Source organism: Trachemys scripta, chromosome 3 (assembly GCF_013100865.1).
Source record: "Trachemys scripta elegans isolate TJP31775 chromosome 3, CAS_Tse_1.0, whole genome shotgun sequence".
NCBI lineage: Eukaryota > Metazoa > Chordata > Testudines > Emydidae > Trachemys > Trachemys scripta.
This window is the reverse complement of record NC_048300.1, coordinates 165622430-165646222: the sequence shown is the minus strand read 5'-3', so window position 1 is coordinate 165646222 and position 23793 is coordinate 165622430. Positions and strand designations below refer to the sequence as shown.

The 23793-nt window shown below is 43.7% G+C and overlaps 1 protein-coding gene across 5 annotated transcripts in view; it reads left to right on the top strand.

Annotated features, from left to right (window-relative positions):
* The window catches only part of FBXO25 (F-box protein 25), an 82734-nt gene that overhangs the window by 25839 nt on the left and 33102 nt on the right, over positions 1-23793 (top strand). For 4 of the 5 annotated variants that reach the window (XM_034766397.1, XM_034766396.1, XM_034766394.1 and 1 more), the window contains exons 3-5: positions 4899-5002; positions 6097-6146; positions 14387-14479. In XM_034766397.1, the coding sequence (XP_034622288.1) occupies positions 4899-5002; positions 6097-6146; positions 14387-14479 (247 nt within the window). Of the gene's footprint in view, positions 1-4898; positions 5003-6096; positions 6147-14386; positions 14480-23793 lie in introns of those variants that run through there. The other variant, XM_034766398.1, reaches the window with a different exon arrangement.

The window sequence follows — 23793 nt, the reverse complement described above, 5'->3', positions numbered from 1 at the left end:
TTAAGAAAGATGTGGACAAATTTGAGAGAGTCCAGAATAGAGCAACAAAAGTAGGAGGTTGGAAAACATGACTTATGAGGAAAGATTGAAAGAACTGGGCATGTTTAGTCCAAAGGAAAGAAGGCTCAGGGGTGAGCTAAGTCTTCACATATGTAAAAAGTTGTTGTAAAGAGGACAGTGATCAATTGTTCTCCATGTCCACCAATGATAGAACAAGAATTGGCTTTGTTTGCAGCAAGGGAGACTTAAGCTGTATATTAAGATTTAGGCTGTATATTAGGAAAAACTTTCTACGTATAAGGATAGTTAAGCTTAAGCACTGAAACAGGCTACTTAGGGAGGTTGGGGAGTCCCAATCATTAGACGTTTTAAAGAAGAGATTAGACAAGCATCTGTCAGGGATGGTCTATGTATACTTGGTCCTGCCTCAGTGCAGGGGGGTGGACTAGATGACCTCTTGAGTTTCCTCCCATCCCTACATTGCTGTGATTATATGCCTGAATTTTATCTGCCATCATATGGCCCATTTTTCTAGCTTTCCGAGGTCCCTCTGATGATGTTCATGTCTTTTCTGGCCTTGACTAACCTAAATAATTTTATGTCATTTGCAAATTTTGCTACTTGAATGCACACCTCCTCTTCAGGATCATTAGTAATAAAATCTTAAGTTGCCCCACTGTTTACCTTTTGCCATGCTACAAATTGGCCATTTATTTCTATTTTTTGTCTTCTTTTTCTTAACTCCTCTTTAATTCACACAGTGCTTTACCTTCCACTCCACGACTTAGTTTCCTTAATAGTCATGTGGGGGACTTTGCCAAAGGCTTTTTGAAAGTCCAGATAACCTATATTGACTTGTTCTCCCTTTAATTACTATTTTGCTGACATGTTAGAAGAATTTGAATAGAACTGCAATAGAGTAGATAGTAATGTAATCACAAGGTGATCTATTATCCTTGCCATACTCCACTTCACTCCAAACCCACCTTGCAGTTTATTACCCATTGCATCACTGCTAAATGCAGACTGTAAATGTGTTGGGGCAGGTTCCCTTGTCCTTTTTGTCTCTGTTCAGAGTTTAGCATAGCTTTAGTCTCTTTAAAAATAACAGAATAATCTGAATTTCAATCTCATCTACAAACCATTGTTTTCTCCCTTACCTTTGCCCCTGCATTTTTCTCTTCCTTGGCTGTTATTTAACTTTGGTAAAGCATTTTGAAATACACCTCTACCCCGATATAACGCTGTCCTCGGGAGCCAAAAAATTTACCGCGTTATAGGTGAAACCGTGTTATAGCGAACTTGCTTTGATCCACCAGAGTGCGCAGCCCCGCCCCTTCCGGAGCACTGCTTTACCATGTTATATTCAAATTCATGTTATATCGGGTCGTGTTATATCAGGGTAGAGGTGTACTTTTGTATCGAAGACACTAACGTTATGTTGTATCATAATTATAGGAACTGCAGACCAGCCGTTTGAGGTGCACTGGCAAAGTTGTGTGGGGCTGAGGACTGGGGAAGCAGATGGAGCTGCAGGTCAGGAATAAGGTGCTTTGACAGAGCTGTGTTGTAGAAAGGTCTGCACCATTTTTGCCTGGCTTTAGGGAGCATTATTTGTCCTTCTCTTACATAGGGTGACCAGATGTCCCGCTTTTATAGGGACAGTCCCGATTTTTGGGTCTTTTTCTTATATAGGCTCCTATTACCCCCCCCTCCCCATCTCTGTCCCTATTTTTCACACTTGCTGTCTGGTGACACTACCCTTACATGAGAATCAAACTTCAGCCCAATCATCTGACGAGAATGCTAAATCTAGAGTAAAAAAAGACAAACATACGTGGTAGGAATTGAGCTGTGTCACAGTCGTACAATTAAGGTGGATTTTCTTCTCTCTTGAGGAGTGTTTGTCAATGAGGATATAATGGAGCCAAAGAACCAATGTCAAGTACTCTGCTGTGCTTGTGAGTGACAGGGCTGGATTCCAGAGAGAAGTTGGACTCTCAGGTAGAGCACTATTAACCTCTAAGAGCATGTTCCACAGGGGAAATTCAAGCCCAAGAAATCTTTCCTTCTGATTCTGCTGCTTGACTCCTTTGCTCAGGAATGTGCTCCCTGAAAGATAGGCCATTACTTCCTTATACCTCAGCTGAACTTTGAGCTGCTTGTTCAAGGTTGGAAGGGAATTAAACTAACATATAGCCAAGTCCACGTTGGCGGGTTTATGATGTATAATGTTTATACAATACAGATAACACAATATCATTAAAATCAGCTGTAGGTCATAAACCAGCTATAGACAATAAACTATCAACAACTTGTTCCTAGTGCTGGTGGTTATTAGTCCCCAGTGATGGCAGCTGACAATATTGACTGCAAATCCTTTTAAAAAGAAGCCAACCCTGAAGAAATCCACTTGCCTCCATTTGAGCACTATGGCAGAACAATGTTTGTAAATACCATAGGAGTAGAACTGTATGGAGGACAGAAATTCTGTTTTGTGGAGAATTTCAAGATTTTTGAAATATGGTTTCTCCATCAGAATGAAAACCCAAAACTTAGAAATTCTCCCTGAAGGAAAACTCGGAAAGAAATCATTTTGGGTTGATCAAAATGTTTTGTTTGGACAAGATTGAAAAGTTTTGGTTTTGACTTTTAAAATGCTTTGTTGTATTATAGTATATAAAGTAAAAAAATTCAAAATCAAAAAGTTGTTTCAAAACAAAAAATATCAAAATGTTTCATTCAGAAAGTGTCAAAACGGGACACTCTGACATTGTTGGAACTCGGTTTCCGTCCAAAAATAAATTTGGGTGAAATTGGGTAAATTGGACAAAGCATTTAGATTCCAGGAACTGCGCATTCTGACAAAATCAATAATAATGCAGAAAAGGCTGAAAGGGTCAATAAATATGTCTCTTCTGTATTTGGGGGGGAGGGGGGAACTGATATCACTCTTTCCATTCCACTAGTATCTCAGCAGGACATTAAACAGCAGCTACCAGAGTTAGACTTTTTAAATCAGCAAGTCTGATAACTTGTGTCCCAAGAGTTTTAAAAGAGCGGGCTGAGGAGCTTACTGGACCTTAAAGTTGCTTTCACTAAGTCTTGGAACATCAGGGAAGTTCCAGAAGACAGGAAGGAAGCTAATATTGTGCTAATGTTTAAAAAGGGTAAATAGGATGACCCGGGTAATTATAAGCCTGTCAGTATGACATCGATCCCAATCAAGATAATGAGGTGGCTGATGTCAGACTCAGTTAAGAAATAAAGGAGAATAATATAATTCATGCCAATCAGCATGGGTTTATGAAAAAACAGATTCTGTCAAACTAACTCATTACCTTTTTTTTTTTGATGATCTCACAAGCTTGGTTGATAAAGGAAATAGTGTGTTAATTGTAATATACTTCAATTTCTGTAAGTCATTTGATTTGGTATCGCATGATATTGTGATTGAAAAAGCTAGAATGATATAAAATTAACTTGGCACACATTAAATGGATTAAAAACTGACTAACTCATAAGTGTCACAACGTAGTTTTAAATGGCGAATCATCTTTAAATGGTGTGATGTTAAGGGTGTTGAGATTGGTTCTTTACTATATGCTGCTTAACATTTTTATTAATGACCTGGAAGAAAACATTAAATCATCATTGATAAAGTTTGCAGATGACTCAAATTGTGGGAGTGGCAAATAATGAAGATGACAGGTACCCTACACAGAGCAATCTGGATCACTTGGTAAGCTGGGTGCAATAAAACAATGTGTTTTAATATGGCTATAAGTAAATGCCTACATCTAGAAACAAAGAATGTAGGCCATGCATTCAGGACAGGGGACTCTATCCTGGGAAGGGAGTGACTCTGAAAAAGATTTGGAGGTCATGGTGGATAATCAGCTGAACATGAACTCCCAGTGCAATGCTATGGCTAATGCAATCATTGGATCCATAAATGGGTATCTCAAATAGGAGTAGAGAAGTTATTTTACCTCTCTGTTTAGCATTGGTACAACCACTGCTGGAATACTGTGTCCAGTTCAGGTATCCACAATTCAAGAAAGATGTTGATAAACTGGAGAGATTTCAAAGAAAAGCCACAAGAAAGATTAAAGGATTAGAAAACATGCTTTATAGCGATAGACCGAAGAAGCTCATCTATGTAGCTTAACAAAGAGAACGAGAAGGGGTAACTTGATTACAGTTTATAAGTACCTACATGGGGAACAAATATTTAATAATGGGCTCTTCAGTCTAACAGAGAAAGGTATGACCTCATTTTAATGGCCGGAAGTTGAAACTAGACAAATTCAGACTGAATATGAGCTATACATTTTTAACAGTGAGAGTGAGTAATCATTGAAGCAATTTCCCAAGAGTCTCCATCACAAACAATTTTTAAATTAAGACTGGATGCTCTATGAATTACTTTGGGAATTTCTATGGGCTGTGTTACACAGGAGGGCAAACTAGATGATCACAGTGGTCCTTTCTGGCCTTGGAATCTGAGAACCTTGATATACTGCAGTGGTTTCCAGACTGTAGTCCATCAGCCAGTGGTGATCTATGCACACACAATAGCAGTTTGAAGAAAGGTGTTTGATCATATAGTGCTGGCTCCTCATTAGTTCCACCTCCTAAATTATACTTTTTAAGGTTTTAAATATGTCCGTAATATGAATTTCCTATGGAAGCTATTATATATTTGAAACAAGGATACTACACAATTATGAAAATGAGAGAGGAGGTGCTGAACATGACAATTTCTCTGCTAAGGTCCCTGACATAATATTCTCTTTAAATTGTGAATTTCCAATTGGCAGAGTGAGGTGCAAGCCCTCTATAGTTAAATACTTATCATTAGACAGTTCTTTAGTTAAATGTGTGTTTTATTTCAGCATCTTAACTGATGATGATGAAGAAATCTACAGAACTGAAGATTGTGAATTTGCAGCCAAGAAAAGGAAAAAAGACCATTTTCGGAATAACACAAAATCACAATGTAAGACTAGATTGCTTTTAGCTCTAGTTTGGACGATGTTTTATAACTTTTTAAGTATTTAAATATTTCTCTTTAAGCTTACTCATAAGGGCATAATTCGCTAATCCTTATTAATACTGCTTTTACAAAAACTCAGTATTAATAATGCATACATAAATGATACAGCTTTTCTAAACTACTCTTATCATTAATCGGTGAGCATAAGATCTTGATGATCCCATGAAATTACATTTGTGAATTGTGAAATCACTTTAATAATCAAAGTCTACTGACGCTGCTTTTATTTTCTTTTTCTGGGGGAATTTTACTTTAAACTGAGGTTCTTCTGAATACGTAAGCTTACTTTTTAGTTACTGCCTTTATAAGCATGTGCTAATCTTGTATGTAATTTTAATTCAAGTTGTCAGTAGTGAAACAGCTCTTGGAAAAATGAATTTTTATGGATTCTCCCCTCCCCCCTTTACTTTTAATCACAGCATCTAGGGTACTTAATGATTTAAAAAAAAACTGGGGGATACAGTGATCCACAATCCTTGAAGACACAGAGCATGGAGGGACAGAAAGGGGCATACAGAACACTGGAGGGGGGGCACAAATTGTTTGGGGTTGAGGGGACAACACAGGGGAACCCTGGGGCAAAGACTGTTCCTGGGGAGACAGCAGAGTATGTGCACAGAATGAGGTTGGGGCCCTGTGTAAAATATGAGATCATGTAATTAAAACTGTATCCTAATATATACTCACAAGAGGGCAGAATATAGCTTGCTGGTGCCACCTAAAATCTGGAGTTTCCGTACTTTTGAATGCTTGGCTTTGCAACCTAAATAATTTTCTTTTTGTTTAGGTTTTTTTTATATGTGTAATTTACTACATGGTATAAAATTTTTGTAAGTGCCTAAGTCACTTAGGTACTTTTGGAACTGTTTATCCATCAGCTGTTTCAAACTTTTGTAAGTAGCCTTCATCTTAATATCTTAAAAAAACCTCTCATTTGCAGAGTTTTATCAAGAATGATACATTTGTGTAACTTATGTAATAAATATTACCCAATGTGCTGAAAGATAAAATTGTTACATTAATTTATTTGTTTTTAGGTTTTTATCGTGAAAAATGGATCTATGTTCACAAAGAAAGCACCAGAGAAGTAAGTGCTCTAAGCTGTCTTGCAGTCCTTATTTACTGCCTGATTACAAGTGGTGTTTAAGTACACATCTTAAGCTTTATCTTCACTGTATGTTAACCTCATGATCAACCCTGGGTCATCGTCCCCCCGGCCCTCCCAACACTGTATTCATTCAGACAGTCTTACGGTGGGGCAGCCATCACATCGGAACAATAGGGCAGACCACAAGATAGCTTTTAACACGTTGCTACCACAAGGTCAGCATAGTTAAAACAAGGGTATCTGTAGCCAGGACCGGCTCCAGGGTTTTTGCCACCCCAAGCGGCGGCAAAAAAGGAAAAAAAGAAGCCGCGATTGCGATCAGCAGCAGCTCCACTGTCCCGCTTTCTTCTTCGGTGGCAATTCGGCGGCAGGTGCTTCCCTCCAAGAGGGACAGGGACCCGCCGCCGAAGAGCCCAACGTGCTGCCCCTTCCCCTTGGCCGCCCCAAGCACCTGCTTGCTGAGCTGGCACCTGGAGACGCCCTGTCTGTAGCTGCTCAACAATTGAGATACCATGGTCCTTCAATTAATTCCCATAAGCCCGTTGGGTACATATTCATGTGTTCTATCTTGCCATCTCCCTGAGCCCTGACTAGAAATGGTCTACCTTCACTTCCTTCTTCTCAAGAAAGTGCATAGTCCCACCCTGCTTGCAGTTTCCCCAGCTATCCTATCCCCAGTGTTTGAAACAGTGGCCCCTAAGAAGCATGTGTATTGGTATGCAGCCTCCTGGCCTTACAAACGCACCAGAATCTTGGTGCAGCTTTGGACTGAAGTAAACCCACATCTTTAACTGTACAAAGAGGAATGTCAAACTGTACAAAAGGTATATCTGAGGAGCTGCAGGCTGATCACAGGATTGAGCAGACCAAACAGCAGTGCAGAGAGAGAATAAAGGGGCTCGAGGTGAGCTATTGGAAGACCAGGAAAAAGAATAAGAAGTGTGGTAGTGCCCCAGCAACATGTTCATTTTACAATGAAATGGACTCTGTTCTGAGCAGCCCTGTGAGGAGCACGTAGACCCGTTTCAGTCTGGACTCATCTGCGGAGCTAGGAGGTGTGTGGGTTCAGAATTTGGATGTCCATGGAGATGTGACCTAGCCCAGACAGCAAGGAGAGGGAAAGGCAGAGGAGGATGGCTCTAGCCTGGTCCACAAGTTTGTCTCCGATTCACAAGAGCTGTTCCCTTAAACATCCCAGGAAGAGCACAGTGTGTTAGAGGGTATCCGCACTGAAGAAGCAGGGGAGAAGTCGGCATCTTATCTGATTGCCAACAGATCTGCAGCAGTCTGAAGTTGGCAGTTTACACAGTGCAATAGAAACGCACTTCTAAACCATTATTCGTTCTCACATCTGGGTGCTCTGTCTCTTAAGCGCCAGGGAAGCACCTTACTCAGTTCCATGAATGTGTGTTTCTTCATGTGAAAGTTCTGGGGTCATGGCTAGTCATCCCACGTTTCCGTCATAATGTGCTTGTGTTCCTACCCAGAAGCAATGGTCTGTGAAAGTTCTGGCCTCATGGCTAAGGCTACATTTTCGTCATGGGTATTTTTAGTAAGTCATGGATGGTGCTGACCCTGTTACAGTAGTCCAGCACTAGAGAAGTCATGGTGTTGGGTGGAAGGGGACCAGGCCACGCGATGCTGGGAGGGGAAGGTTAGTGGGGCTGGCAGGCTCCCTACCCGGCTCCACGTATCCGTGCAGCTCCGAGGCAGTGGAGGGGACAGGAGGATCAGCGCACTGCTCCCACCACAAGCACTGGCTGCGCAGCTCGCAGCCAATAGGAGCTGCGGGGGCAGGTCCTGTGGGTGCGGGCAGCACGCGGAGCCCCCTGATCTCTCCGCCTAGGAGCTGCAGGGCCATGCCAGTGGGAGCTGGGGAGCCCCACCCCCACCCTCTGCCCCTAACCCTGAACCCCCTCCCACACACCCAAACTGCTGCTGCTGGCTGCTGCAGAAGTTACAGAAAGTCATGGATTCCATGACCTCTGTGACAGCCTCACAGCTTACTCATGACTAGTCATCCCATGTTTCCATCATCATGTGCTCCTACCAGCGTGTGCCTCTGCTCCTACCCCGAAGTAGGGGTTATCTGCCATTTAAAAACAGCATAGTCTTAGTCTATGCCTCCATGTCCACTTAGTCCTGTTCAATTGCTTTGATGCTACTTTTGACTGCAAGCTGCTACCTCAATCTCCTCTAGCCCCAAAACAGCCTCTGAAGTCCCTGCCCACATCTAACAGCTAGTGCAGAGACACAAAAACAAAACATCGCATCAATAAAAAGGAGTAGTTCTTGGCCCTGGTGATTAGGTAGCCAAACGGCACACTACTACATCAGCTTGGTTACTGCCAGTAAGTGAATTTTGTGGTCCTAGACTATTTCCTCCCATAATCCCAAGAGCGAACAGACAAGTTGTCCTACAGCACCCTGCAAATGTAAGCACAGAGTGACACAATTAATCTTAAGATACAAGCCAAGATAACTGTATTGCTTGTCACTGCCACATACAATGCCAGTACAGACATAGGATGTGACAGCAGTGTACTAATATCTACAACAATTGTGTAGTAGTGGGGTAGGCTACCACGCACTTACAAGCACATGTTTACTTACCCCATGGTTCCTGATGAAATTGTGTGCCATTGCAAATGCAGAATTTGCGCAGAATTAATGTTCCTTGTGGAATTTTATTTTTCATGCAGAATTTGCGATTTCCACCAAACTGTTTCCTTTTCCAGTTTTGTGTGTTTCAGTTGTATTAGTTATATATAAATGTAAAGTCTTTGCGCACACATGAGCCTGAACCCACCGCCTCCATTCCCACTTATCACTGTACCTCTCCAGCAGTCCTGCCCATGCCTGGCACAGGGCATGCATACCACCTTCAGAGACAAAAGGGTGTTGGCTGGTGAACCATGTACATGACCCAGCCCACACAAACACACACGTGTGCAATCACCCCAACACACACTCTACCTGGGTTCTCCATTTCCCCATGCTAACCACCATTATCCTACAACTAAACTACCACTAACTCACCAACCCCCCTCCTGCTACAGTGGCGTGACCGTAAAACCTTACAATACACACAGAAGTTTGAACTTGGACAGGACGTGACAGACAGACACAAAACAGTCCTTAAGGATGCTAGCAGTCCCTTACGCCAGGTCGTTACAGTACGTTTGTATAATGACTTTGTTTAAATGAAATATTTAATTTCACTGAAATAGATAACAGTCAACAAAGATGCATCAAGTTCTGTAATAATATGCCTAGTAAGGAATCTGTTTGTCAAAAAAACATTTCCTGAATCTTTTTTGTTGTCTCTGTTACAGACATACTTGCTAACAGGTCTTTTGAAATAAATTGCCAAAATAATTGAAACTGGTATGATTAAATTGTTATTTTGACAAATAAAATATGCAGAATTTTAAAATATTGTGCACAGAATTTTTTATTTTTGGTTCAGAATTGTCCCAGGAGAATTCACCTGTAATGAAGATAAGGCCTTACTAATGTGTGGCATCACTTAGATACCTTTTAGTTCAAAATGGAGCAGTTGTAGTTTCCTCATCTGCTCTCTAAGGCCTGGTCTACACTAGGAGGTTATGTCGAATTTAGCAGCGTTAACTCAAATTAACCCTGCACCCGTCCACACAATGAAGCTATTTATTTCGACATAGAGGTCTCTTTAAATCAATTTCTGTACTCCTCCCAGACGAAGGAAGTAGCGCTAAATTTGACATGGCCATGTCGAATTAGGGTAGGTGTGGATGGAATTCGACGCTAATAGCTCCGAGAGCTATCCCACAGTGCACCACTCTGTTGACGCTCTGGACAGCAGTCTGAGCTCGGATGCTCTGACGAGCCACACAGGAAAAGCCCCAGGAAAATTTGAATTCCTTTTCCTGTCTGGCCAGTTTGAATCTCATTTCCTGTTTGGACATCGTGGCGAGCTCAGCAGCACTGGCAACGATGCAGAGCTCTCCAGCAGAGGTGACCATGCAATCGCAGAATAGAAAGAGGGCCCCAGCATGGACTGATCGGGAAGTCTTGGATCTGATCGCTGTGTGGGGCGATGAGTCCGTGCTTTCGGAACTGCGATCGAAAAAACTGAATGCGAAGATCTACGAGACGATATCAAAAGCCATGATGGAGAGAGGATACAGCTGGGATGCAACGCAGTGCCGCGTGAAAATCAAGGAGCTGAGACAAGGGTACCAGAAGACCAAAGAGTCAGACGGCCGCTTCGAATCCCAGCCCGAGACATGCCGTTTCTATGAGGCACTGCATTCCATTCTAGGTGCGGCCACCACCACTACCTCACCGCTGGTCTCCGACAATGGGGTATTGTCGACGGCCGCTTCCTCAGAGCTGTTCGTGGACGGGGAAGATAGGGAAGGAGATGAGGAGGACGAGGCAGTCAACAGCGCTTTCAACGGTGATTTCCCCGACAGCAAGGATCTCTTCATCACCCTCACGGAGATCCCCTGCCAACCCTCCCAAGGCGGTAACCCGGACCGTGAATCAGGGGAAGGATCAGTAGGTAAGTGTTTTTTAAACATTTATTTTGAACTGAATAGGAATGGTATCTTAACAATGAGTTTTTCATGATTAGTTTGCCCTAGGCGCTTTAGTTTTTAGTCCTTGCCAGTGCAGCTATTGGAAAAATTTATCAACATGTCCAGGGATAGAGCAGAAATCCTCCTGGGACATCTCCACGAAGCTCTCCTGGAGGTATTGTGAAAGCCTTTGCATCAGGTTCCTGGGGAGAGTGGCCTTATTGCGTCCTCCATGGTAGGAAACTTTTCCACGCCAGGCTAGCAGCAAGTACTCCGGGATCATTGCCTCGCAAAGCATGGTGGCATACGGCTCTGGTGTTTGCTGGCATTCACGCAGCATGTGGTCTTTCTCTGTCTCCGAAATCTTCATCAGAGTGATATCACTCATGGTGACCTGCTTTGAATTAGGGGAATGTTAGTATTGGGACTGATTGCCTGTTCCTTTACATAACTGTAACCGGTGGTTTACAGCCATGTGGTGGAGGCGGGACAGGGGCAGCATGCAGGGATCTTTCCCGGGGACAGCTGCGAGGGGGGTGGGATGGGGCAGAGTTCATGCTGGCCGGATTGCCGGCAGCAGGAACTGGCCAACGCTAGGAGCATTGCTTGGAACGTGAAAGGAGGGCACTACTATAAATTAAGCTTTAAGCAGCGAAAAGTCTACAGCTTACCATGTCCGCCTGCTAGCCGAATTCTGTTGTCCGGCCCTGCTTGTGTGATCTGTACAGCAAGACCCCAGGCACTCAATGGGAAGGCCAAAAATTCGACCTTGTACTGAGTGTGCATGTGATAGGTACTGTGCATGGTCTTGTTCACAGAGAAAAGACTATGTTCATTGTTCACAAAAAATGATCTTTGTGAGGAATTCACTCCCTTTTTCCCATCCCACAGCTGCGAGTGTCTCCCGAGCTACCCCGGCATCCCCCTCCCAGAGGCTGGCGCAGATCAGGTGACGAAAAAAAAGGACACCGGATGAGATGTTTTCAGAACTTATGGGCTGCTCCTGAGCCGAGGCGGCACAGCAGACCCAGTGGAGGGAGAACATGTCGCAATACCAGCGATCACACAGCGAACTGGAGGACAGGTGGCGGCAGGAAGACCAGCAGGCGACTCAAACACTGCTTGGACTAATGAGGGAGCAAACGGACATGCTCCGGCGCCTTGTAGATGTTCTGCAGGGCAGGAGGACAGAGCCCCACTGCATTCTATCTCTAACCGGCCTCCCCCACCACAAAGTCCCATCCCCCCTCTTACCCAAAGTCCCGAGAAGGAGGGGCGGCAGGGTCCGTGAAAACAGTCACTCCACCCCTGCAGACTGCTCAAGTAGCAGAAGGCTCTCATTCCCAAAAGCACCTCACCCAAGCCCCCGTCCCAGTTTCATCCCCTAACTGTGTAGTTGTTAATAAAAAATAAGTTTCTGTTCATTACTGTTTCCGTCATGTTCTTTTAGAGGAGAGTGTGTTTGAAGGGGGTTGGTAATTGGAGAGGACAGTCACCTTTACCAGGGTACAGACACGGGGGCAGGTTCAGTAGTAGGTCACACACACATCGCAGTCACTAGACACCCTGGTCAGTCTGGGAGGTGGTTTTCATGTTCTGTGGGGGGGGGCTATGTGAGTTTGTGGTGGGGGAGGGCGGTTACAGATCTTATGCAGCAGTCCTTAGCCTGGATGACAGAGCCACACAGCAGGGGATCTGTAACTGCCCTCCCCCACCACAAAGTCACATAGCCCCCACACACAGAGTCCCAAAAAGGAGGGGTGGCAGGCTCCGTTGAAACAACCAGTCCACCACTGCGGACCGCTCTAGGAGCAGGAGCCTGTCATTCCTCGAGTCTAGAAGCATCCTTTCCATCACTACACCCGCTCCCCACCACAGTCTGCGTCCCAGTTTCAACACTTTACCACGAAATCCTTAATAAAGAAAACTGTGTTAATGAACAAAGTTTCATTTATTTTATTTTTAAAGGTGTGTGGGGAAGGGGGTTGGTAACTGGAGAGGATAGTCAATATTAACTGGGTAAAGAAACGGGGGCAGGTTCAGCTTCTGTTTAAACAAACTTAATAGTCACAGGTTACCCTGCTCACTCTGGAACCTAGCTTTCAAAGCTTCCCGGATGCACAGCACGTCCCGCTGGGCTCGTCTAATCACCCGGCTGTCTGGCTGGGCGTAATCAGCAGCCAGGCGATTTGCCTCAACCTCCCACCTCGCCATAAACGTCTCCCCCTTGCTCTCACAGAGATTGTGGAGCACACAGCAAGCTGCAATAACAATGGGGATATTGGTTTCGCTGAGATCAAAGCAAGTCAATAAGCTTCTCCATCTCCCCTTCAGACATCCAAAAGCACCCCCCACCACCATTCTGCACTTGCTCAGCCGGTAGTTGAAGAGTTCCTTTTCACAGTCCAGGGCGCCTGTATAGGGCTTCATGAGCCAGGGCATTAGCGGGTAGGCTGGGTCCCCGAGGATTACTATAGGCATCTCCACATCCCCAGCAGTTATTTTGTGGTCCGGGAAGTAAAAACCTTCCTTCAGCCGTCTAAACAGACCAGAGTTCCTGAAAACGCGAGCATCATGAACCTTGCCCAGCCATCCGACGTTGATGTTGGTAAAACATCCCCTATGGTCCACCAGTGCTTGCAGCACCATTGAAAATTAGCCCTTTCGGTTAATGTACTGGCTGGTCTGGTGGTCCGGTCCCAGGATAAGGATGTGAGTTCCATCTACAGCCCCACCGCAGTTTGGGAATCCCATCGCAGCGAAGCCCTGTATGATCACCTGCACGTTTCCCAGGGTCACTACCTTTGAGAGCAGTAGCTCAACGATTGCGTTGGCTACTTGCATCACAGCAACCCCCACGGTAGGTTTGCCCACTCCAAATTGGTTTGCAACTGACCGGTAGCTGTCTGGCGTTGCAAGCTTCCAGAAGGCTATGGCCACTCGCTTCTGGACAGTCAGGGCTGCTCGCACCCGGATGTCCTTGCGCTTCAGGGCAGGGGACAGCAACTCACAAAGTTCCAGGAATGTTCCCTTCCGCATCCAAAAGTTTCGCAACCACTTGCGAGGTGTTGACAATGGCCATAACTGCAGCTCCATGCTCGCAGTACTGTGGCGTCCATGCTGTCAATCACCGGAAAAGTGCGCGAACTGATTGCCCGCCGGTGCTTTCACGGAGGGAGAGCGGGAGTGAGGGTTGAATGACGACAGTTACCCAAAACCACCCTTGACACAAAAAATGTGCCAGCAGGCATTGAGGGCTCGACCCAGAATTCCAATGGGCAGCGGGGACTGCAGGAACTGTGGGATAGCTGCCCACAGTGCACCGCTTCCACTGTCGACGCTTGCCCCATTAGTGTGGATTCACAAAGTCGAATTACTGTCCTTAATGTGGATACACACGTTCGACTTTGTAATATCGGTTCCACAAATTCGCTTTAAGTAAAATCGAACTATTCTCGTAATGTAGACATACCCTAAGAAATCAAATGAATGCTTGGCCTAGATTAGGAAAGTATCCCTGTTCCATAAGGGTGCTTAGGTTTATGTTTACCTTTAAGTACATGCTTAGGTGCATTCTTGAATCAGAACATTAGTGATGATTAACTGAACCAGTTTTTTCTTTGTTTGCTCTAAAAGTATGTTTTCTTCTTTTTCAAGAGACATGGCTATTGCACATTGGGAGAAGCTTTTAATCGCTTAGATTTTTCAAGTGCAATTCAGGACATCAGAAGGTTCAATTATGTGGTCAAAGTAAGCTGTTTATATTTATTTCATAAATGTTTTGCTGGTTTGTCTGGTATAATTATACACTGGCAATTTGCAATTACATAAATAAGCTGTTTGCATAAAAATATGCATTTAAAATGTATAAAATCCAAGTTCTGGAGTAAACTTTGATTTTGTGTGTGTTGAAAACTGATTTATTATACTGTGAAACTCCTCAGACTGCAGAAGGAAGAAAATAGGCCAATAACTCTTTTCTGATGGCTTTTCAGAGAAACATTGGTAACTTCAGTAGTTACTTTTTTGCATTATAAAAAAAAAATCATAAAACAGCAAATTAAGACCCCACTATTAATATTCTGCAAAATAAACTTTAATACATCATGTTTAACTTATTTTCACAATTGCAATTTTAACAATTTTTGATAATGCATTATGAATTAGTACATTTTCTGTAGCGTATTTGTTTCTGAAAACAATGCAGTGTTAGTGCTATGAGTAGGGTTTCCAGGTGTCTGGTTTTTGACAGGAATGTCCAGTGCTGACCGGATGCTAAAAGTCCACTTGACCGCAGTAACTGGTCTCTGCCACTGGGGGAGGAGGGGAGAGGAGCTGCTGTGGCTGGAGCCACATGGAGGAGCTTAGGGTGACCGGACAGCAAGTGTGAAGAATCAGGACAGGGGGTGGGGGGTAATAGGCGCCTATAGAAGAAAAAGCCCCAAATACCAGGACTGTCCCTATCTGGTCACCCTAGATAGAGGAGCTTGCTCTCTGCTCAGCTGCTTGACAGAGTGTTGACTTGTTTCCGGACCAGGTTCCAAGAGGTAGGTCCCACCACCCGGGGGGATCCTGTCCATCCCCCTTTCTGCCCCAACACTCCCTGATTGCCCCAACCCTAACCCCTCGCTATGGGGACTGACACCCCCCCCCCCCAGCTTCTTGCTCCGGGGATCGACCTCTGCTGTGCCCTGATTTTGCAGATGGGCAGGTTCCTTGTCAGCTCCTCCCAGCCTGACTCTGCAGGCAGCAGGTGAGTCCCGTGAGGGGGGAAGTGAGCAAAGTGGGGGGTGGAGAGCGAGCGACTGAGGGAGGGGGATGAGGAGTGAGCGGAGCCTCAGGAGAAGAAGCAGGATGGGGTGGGGCAAGGGTGTTTAGTTTTCTGTATTTAGAAAGTTGGCAACCCTAGCTATGGGTGTCATTACACCCCTCTGTCAATCTTTGCTGCTCCACATGCTTTATAAGTGGCAGGTATTTAGTGAGATAGTAGAAAGGGAATACCAGTTATTATTATTTCCTCTAAAACTTTGGGAACAGCACCCAGATTTTAAAAAATCTTCTAGCCTGTCCATCTTCCAAAAATGGCTTTAATGAGAAGCTGTTCTTGTCATGTTTGTCTTCATCTATTTCACAAATGACACAACAAGGCAAAGTTTTTAAGAGAAACAATTTCTCAACACCTTTAGTGATTGCTTCTTGGAGCAATTTGTCCTAGAGCATCCAACAAGAGAGGCTAGCCTTAACTTAGTTTTAAGCAACACACTGTATCTAGATTCAAAAGCCAAGGGGCAGGTAGTGTACTATAAAGTGACAGTGACATTAAACTTGAGAAAATTAGGTTTTAGTCAAATGAGAAGGTTAGTCAAAAAGGCCCTGAAGTTAAAAATAAAGGAATTTAAATCCTTGGTGAATGCAGGGATGGTACTTAAAAACAGTAAGTCTCAGAAAATGTTTACTGCGAGAAAGCGAAGAGTGTTTAAACGAATGTGGCTAAATGACAGTACTCGAGGCTACTTGAGCAAACAGAAATACTTCGAAACTTGGAAATCTGACTATAGTAAAACCAATAAACAGGCATAAATTACAGCAGCCAATAAGAGATGGAACTAGAAGGACCAAAATTGATTTAAAAGAGCAAACAGCTAAAGGTAAAAAAGGGTTTTGGTTTTTTTTAAGTATCAGAAACAGGAAGCCTGCAGAAGAATCAATGTGTCCACTAAATCATCAATAGTTGAAGGGGGCAATTAAGGACGATAAGGACATTTCTTTGCATCAATCTTCACCACCGAGAATGCTGAAGAGCTTCTTATCCAGGACCTGCTCTTTTCTTGTAATAAAGGTGATATATTCAGAGGTGTCAGAATAGATGTTGGAGCAAATTGTTAATTTAAAAAGCAGTAAGTTACCAGACCCAAATGGTAAATCGAGAGTTCTGAAGAAGTCTAAGCAGAAGTAGCTGAGCTGTTAACAAAAACATGCAATAATTAAAAACAGCCATTGTTCAGAGGATTGGAGGGTAACAAGCTTTAAACAAAAAAAAAAAAAACACCACCTCTAGAGGTTGATCCAGTGAATTTACAGTCCTGTAAGCCTTACATATGTACCTCTCCAATTGGTTGAAACAATAATTTAGCAAAAGATTAACAAAGCACATGGCAGATCATGATATAATAGAGTCTAGGCATCTGGGTCTTTGCAAACAACTAATCAAAGAACATGTCAAAAGTAGTAAATAAAGGAGAACTAGTTGGCATTATAAGCAGTGCAACCAGATCTGCATTAGTTAAGGTTACATAATTCTTCCCATTTATAGAACCTGTTTTCAGTGAGTTTTAGCTTTTCCAAAATTTAACTGTGTGCTGAAGGGGAGAGACAAGACTGGGACTGATTCAGGAGGGTTCAGGTTTGGTAGGTGGAACAGTGGCATGTACGCCCATTCCCCTCCAGAATCTGGAATGGAACTCAAGATTCCTCTGTCAACAAATCTCTGTGAAAGCCCCTGGCAAAGTGTGTGTCCCAGTTCTTCTCTAGTACTGGACTACTGTAACTGGGTCAGCACTCGCCTCTCGTGCATAGCCCCTTTTTTGTCTGGCTGATAGTACCTGCAAACACAGTTCTTTTCATGGGGGTGGGGGGGACCCACCTCTTGTGGATGGCCTCCTTTCTCTCGGTTAGGTATGAGCTGGCACCTGCCTCTCAGGAGCACCGACCCCTTCTCTTGGCTGGTCTTTGGCAGGTCAGCCCTCCAGCTGAGCTGCACACGCTGTCACCCCCTTCCGGTGTATACGCTCCAAGTTCTTTCTTGGCCCTGGTATAGGGTCGTAGCTCTAAGGCTTCTTCTCAGAGGCACTGCCTCCTTCAATCACCCAACTGGGGCCCATGTCGGTACCCTTAGCTGGTGTCCTTTTCAGCAGTCCTCTCTGGGCTCAGTCTGCAATGAGACCAGCAGGGCCCATCTCAGTACTCTCATTTGGTCTGGCCAGGTCCTGGTCTCAGCCTGCCCACTCTGACCTTTTCATGGTCCTGCTGCTACTCTGTCCATCCAGCAAGGCACCTGGTCTTTGGCAACCAATCCTGGGCTCAGTTCTGCCTGGTGAACTCTCTGCAGTGAGCTGCCCTTGTCTAACCAGCCAGGCACCTGGTCCTCCCTCATCAAGCTCCACACAACAACTGAAGGCTTTGCTCTGCTGCTTGCCTTTTATCTATCTCTTCTGGCCCCTTATTGGTCACTCCAGCAGCCCCTGTGATTGGCCGCTCTTCTGCAGCCACTCTAGATTGCCTGGAGGACTTCTCGCTGCTCTATTCTGGGACAGGGTGATGCAGGGCCATGAGTCCTCCAGCAGGGGGCTTCTGGACCTAGTCCACCCTGCCACAACTACACAGGAGGACATCCTACTACTATTGATTTACTCCATTAGCTCAAGTGTTAGAGGTCTGTGCTGTGAATCTAAAGATTCCAATCCTGCTACTGACCCATGCTGGAATCAGTATGATGCAATGTGATATAATTTTTTTTTCAGTTTTCTTTGTTAAAAATCTAGGAAACTATACACAAAAATATTACATTAAAAGTTGGCACAGTCAACCTTATTTGCAGCATTTCTTAATCTGAGTGCTTGGATTGTAATCTTAATATTTCTGATGTAGTTTTTGTATATAACCATTTCTTCAGATTTCCAAAAAGCAGTTGACAAGGTCCCAAACAAGAGGCTACTAAAGAAGTGAAGTAGTCACAGGGTGACAGGCAACATATTGCCATGGATTAAAAACTAGCTGGGAGACAGAAAACTAAAAGAGTAAAATTAAATGGTTAATTTTCATCATGGCAAAAGGTTCCCAGCAGGGTATCTCAAGGTTCCATTCTAGGTTCTGTGATTAATGCATTTATTAATTATCTGGAAATGGCAGCAAGTAATGAGATAGTAACATTTGCAAATGTTACTAATAGGGCTGTCGGGCAATTAGTCGCGCAATTAAAAAAAGTAATTGCGCGATTAATTGCATTGGTAAACAGTAATAGAATACCATTTATTTAAATATTTATGGATGTTTTCTACATTTTTGAATATATTCATTTCAATTATAACACATAATACAAAGTGTACAGTGCTCACTTTATATTTGTTTTTGATTACAAATATTTGCACTGTAAAAAACAAGAGTATTTTTTCAATTCACCTAATACAAGTACTGTAGTGCAATCTCTTTATCATGAAAGTTGAACTTACAAATGTAGACTTTATGTACAAAAAACTGCATTCAAAAAATAAAAGAATGTAAAACTTTAGAGCCTACAAATCCACTCAGTCCTATTTCTTGTTCAGCCAATCACTCAAACACGTTTGTTTACATTTGGAGGAGATAATGCTCCCCGCTTCTTGTTCACAGTGTCCCCTGAAAGTGAGAATAGGTGTTCTCATGGCACTGTTGTAGCCGGCGTCGCAAGATATTTACATGCCAGATGCACTAAAGAGTCATATGACCCTTCATGCTTCAACCACCATTCCAGAGGACATTCATGCATGCTGATGATGGGTTCTGCTTGATAACAATCCAAAACAGTGCAGACTGACACATGTTCATTTTCATCATCTGAGTCAGATGCCACCAGCAGAAGGTTGATTTTCTCTTTTGGTGGTTCGGTTTCTGTAGTTTCTGCATCAGAGTGTTGCTCTTTTAAGACTTCTGAAAGCATGCTCCACACCTCATCCTTCTCAGATTTTGGAAGGCACTTCAGATTCTTAAACCCTGGGTCGAGTGCTGTAGCTATCTTTAGAAATCTCACATCAGTACCTTCTTTGCATTTTGTCAAATCTGCAGCGAAAGTGTTCTTAAAATGAACAACGTGCTGACTCATCATCCAACACTACTATAATATGAAATCTATGGTAGAATGCAGGTAAAATAGAGCCAGAGACATACAATTCTCCCCCAAGGAGTTCAGTCACAAATTTAATTAACACATTATTTTAACAAGCGTCATCAGCATGGAAGCATGTCCTCTGGAATGGTGGCCGAAGCATGAAGGGGCATACAAATGTTTAGCATATCTGGCACATAAATACCAGCTATAAAAGTGCCATGCGAACGCCTGTTTTCACTTTCCGGTGACACTGTAAATAAGAAGCGGGTAGTATTATCTCCTGTAAACGTAAACAAACTTGTTTGTCTTAGTGATTGGCTGAATGAGAAGTAGGACTGACTGGACTTGTAGGCTTTAAAGTTTTGCTTTTGAGTGCAGTTATGTAACCAAAAAAATCTACCTTTGTAAGTTGCACTTTCACGATAAAGAGGTTGCACTACAGTACTTGTATGAGGTGAATTGAAAAGTACTATTTCTTTTGTTTATCATTTTCACAGTGCAAATATTTGTAATCGAAAATAATACTATAAAGTGAGCACTGTACACTTTGTATTCTGTGTTGTAACTGAAATCAATATATTTGAAAATGTAGAAAAACATCCAAAATATTTAATAAATTTCAATTGGTATTCTATTGTTTAACAATGTGATCAAAACTGTGATTAATCGTGATTAAAAAACTTAATTGCATGAGTTAACTGCAATTAATCCACAGCCCTAGTTACTAAGTTACTTAGGTTAGGCAGGAATGGCAATATGATGGCATATACAATTAAATGTTGATGAATGCAAACTAATGCACATTGGAGGGAAAAATTTAAATGTGCACACCTTAAAAGGTTCTCAATTAGCAGTATCAAATCAAGAAAGGGACATGGGTGTCATTGTAGAGATCTCAAAGCTTGGATGCATAAGGATTGCAGTGAATAATATGAAAAATATTAAAATGTCTCTATATAGAACAGGTGTGGCTTCCTCTGAAACACTGTGTGCAGTACTAGTCACCCCATCTCAGAAAGAATATTGCACAGCTAGAGAGGGTTCAGAGAAAGATGCCAAGAACAATCAAGGGCATGGAAAAATTTTCATAGCAAGAGTGAGTGAAAAGATTGTTTGTTTACTCTAGAAAAGAGATGAGTAAGAGGGGTGTAACATCTTGAGGTTCAGCCCAGACCATTGAGAGGTTATGTCACTGCTTGCCATGGTCTTCTGCTATGGCTCACAGCCCGGATACCAATAGCCAACAGAGAAGCATGTAGATAGTTTCCCTGAGTCTGTATGCTGTACAGCCCTGGTGCAACCCCAGCAGCCCGTGGTCTTCACCAGTCTTCATTACTACTTGCAGGGTGATTCCAGTGCACCCCCAGTCCCAAATTTCCCCACAACCATCTGCCCTGAAGTGTCCAGCCCTCTTCTGGCACACGCAGAGAAATAATAAGGTTCGATGCTCTTTTAAAGAGACCAAAGTACAGCTTATCACTTTAACTGGAGTTAAGAATCACTTAAATTCAAATACAGCACTAGGTTGGTTTAGATTAAAAGTAAAACAAGTTCATTAACAAAAGGACATGGGTTAAGTGATACAAAGTAGAAGATATTGGAGGTAGGACAAGTTACAAACAAACCAAAGTTAAAATACGCTTTCTAATGGCTAAGACCTACCTTAAAAAGCTACAGACTTTGCTCAAGGTAGTTTTCTCACCAGTCATTCTTTGGCCAGGACCCAACACATGGAACACAAACTGCTTGGTTTCTTTTTCCCTGCGAGGTAAGATAAAGATGGAGTCTCTATCTGTCCCTTACATTCCCAAAAGTATTGTTTTTTGTTTTGAAAGTCAGGAAGGTCTCCTAGAGATTCAGTCTCCTATTTCTCTCTGTGGTGCAGGAGCCATGCTAATTCTCCATCTCTTGAGTTCAGTCTCAGGGTATTCCCTGCTGGTTTCGCTTGATGGCTTTGTTTACTGCTAATATGTAAATTGAGGTAAACCCACATTTCTTTGTCTAGGACAAACCTGTTTATTACCTCTGCCCAGGCTAAACCGCCTGATTTTAAACACGTTCTAGTAACATCACACAGAGAGAATTCATAACTTTACATATGATGATATTGACCACTGTGATAATATTTTTCAAATGATACCTCACAATGCATATTTTGTACAAATATCATTGCAGTAGTGTGTAGCAGGTGAACACAGAGATATCCTGTCCTTTTGTGACCCAAGGTAAAAGTATCTAAAATAAATAATAGAGAGAAAGTAATTAGGAACCTAGGCTTCTGCTGTCTCATAACATAAGAACAAAGGAACATTGAATTAAGGTAAGAGTTGGGGAAGTAAATAACCAATAAAAAGAAATACTTTTTTTCACATAACCTGTAATTAAGCTGTGGAACTCTTAACCACAGGAAGTTGTTGAGGCCAAGAACTTATCAAGGTTCAAATGGGATTGGACATTTATATGGATATCAATAATATCCAAAGTAGTGATATTTTATGATAAATTTTGGAAGTGGTATTATACCTCATGCTTCAGTGTTTAAGCCTATCTTTTTTTAACTATTGGAAATCAGAAAAAGACCTAATGCAGGGGGGGCAGATTACCCCACATCTTCCTGTTGCAGAGTTCTTACATCTTCTACTGAAGCTTCTGGTGTTGGCCTCTCTTGGAGAGAGAATAGTGGACTAGATGATCCTCAGTTCTGATTCAGTAGGACAGTTCCTATGTTGCATTCTTCTTCTGGTGTCCAAGAGTAACCTTTAGTTGTCAATGGACCTAATGCTGACTATGTTTATACAGTGTGTTTGTAACATACTTCTGTTTGCTGTGTCCAGTTAAAGCAGTGTGATGTAATTAAAGAATTTCTTCCATTGTCATGTGGAACGAAGTAACTCTTCTGAGGCACCAGTCCAGCTCTATGTATGTGCCTGTATTATGGCAAAGTGTAAACAAACACAGAACAGTCATCTGACTTTTTTATTGTCAAATTAGTAAGAAAATCAGAAAAGCTGACTTTGTGAGAAACAGCATTTTCCAACCAGAGCTGCCGCTCTCTCAATTAAGACTTTATTTCCAAAATAATTAATATGGGGAAAGTTCTTGTCCTGACATGGGGATGGTGAGCAGTATGTGCAGTACAATGAAAATGTTTGGCCAGAAGGGGAAGACATCATTCTTTATGGTTAGGGTTACCAACCTTCCCGGTTTCACCAGGAGTCTCCCGGAATCGGGCTCTATCTCCCGGAGGCTACTGAAGCCAAACCGGGAGATTTTAGGCCACCAAAAGTCTGGCAGTGCAGCGGGGCTAAGGCAGGCCCACTGGCTCCGCGACGCTCCCGGAAGCTGCTGGCACATCCCTGCGGCCCTTGTGGGGGGGGGTGGCAGGGAGCTCCACACACTGTGCGTGCCCGCAAGTGCCGCCGTCACAGCTCCCATTGGCCACTGTTCCCAGCCAACGGGAGCTGCAGAGTCAGCGCTCAGGGCAGGGGCAGTACACAGAGACCCCCCCGGCCGCACCTCCCGCTAGGAGCCACTGCCGGATGTGCCAGCCGCTTCCAGGAGCAGCATGGAGCCAGGGCAGGCTGTACCACCGACCAGGAGCAGCATGAGGTAAGCGCCACGTGGCTGGAGCCTGCACCCCTCATCCCCTTCCACACTCCAACCCCCTGCCCCAGCCCGGAGGCCCCTCCTGCACCCAAACTCCCTCCCAGAGCCCGCACCCCACATCCCTTCCTGCACTCCTACCCCATCCTGGAGCCTCTTCCTGTGCCCAAACTCACTCTCAGAGCCCGCACCCCCTCCTTGCATCCCGCACCCCCTGCCTCAGGCTCAGCCCCAAACCCCCTTCCATACTCCAAATCCCTCGGCCCCAGCCCAGAGCCCGCACCCCAATCCCCTGCCTCAGCCTGGTGAAAGTGAGTGAGGGTGTGGGAAAGCAAGTGACAGAGTGAAGGGGGATGGAATGAGCAGAGCGTGGCCTCGGAGAAGGGGCAGGGCAGGAGTGGGGCCTCAAGGAAGGGGTGGGGCAGGCAAGAGTGTTTGGGTTTGTTTGATTAGACAGTTGGCAAACCTATTTATGGTGTGGGAAATGACACTTGTTTTGTTGAAAAATTGTAAAAACCCCTTTCTGGATGTCTCAGGGCTCTCAATAAAAACACAATCACGCTTCAAGTTTCTACTTCATTCCTTTCTTAGGTCCATT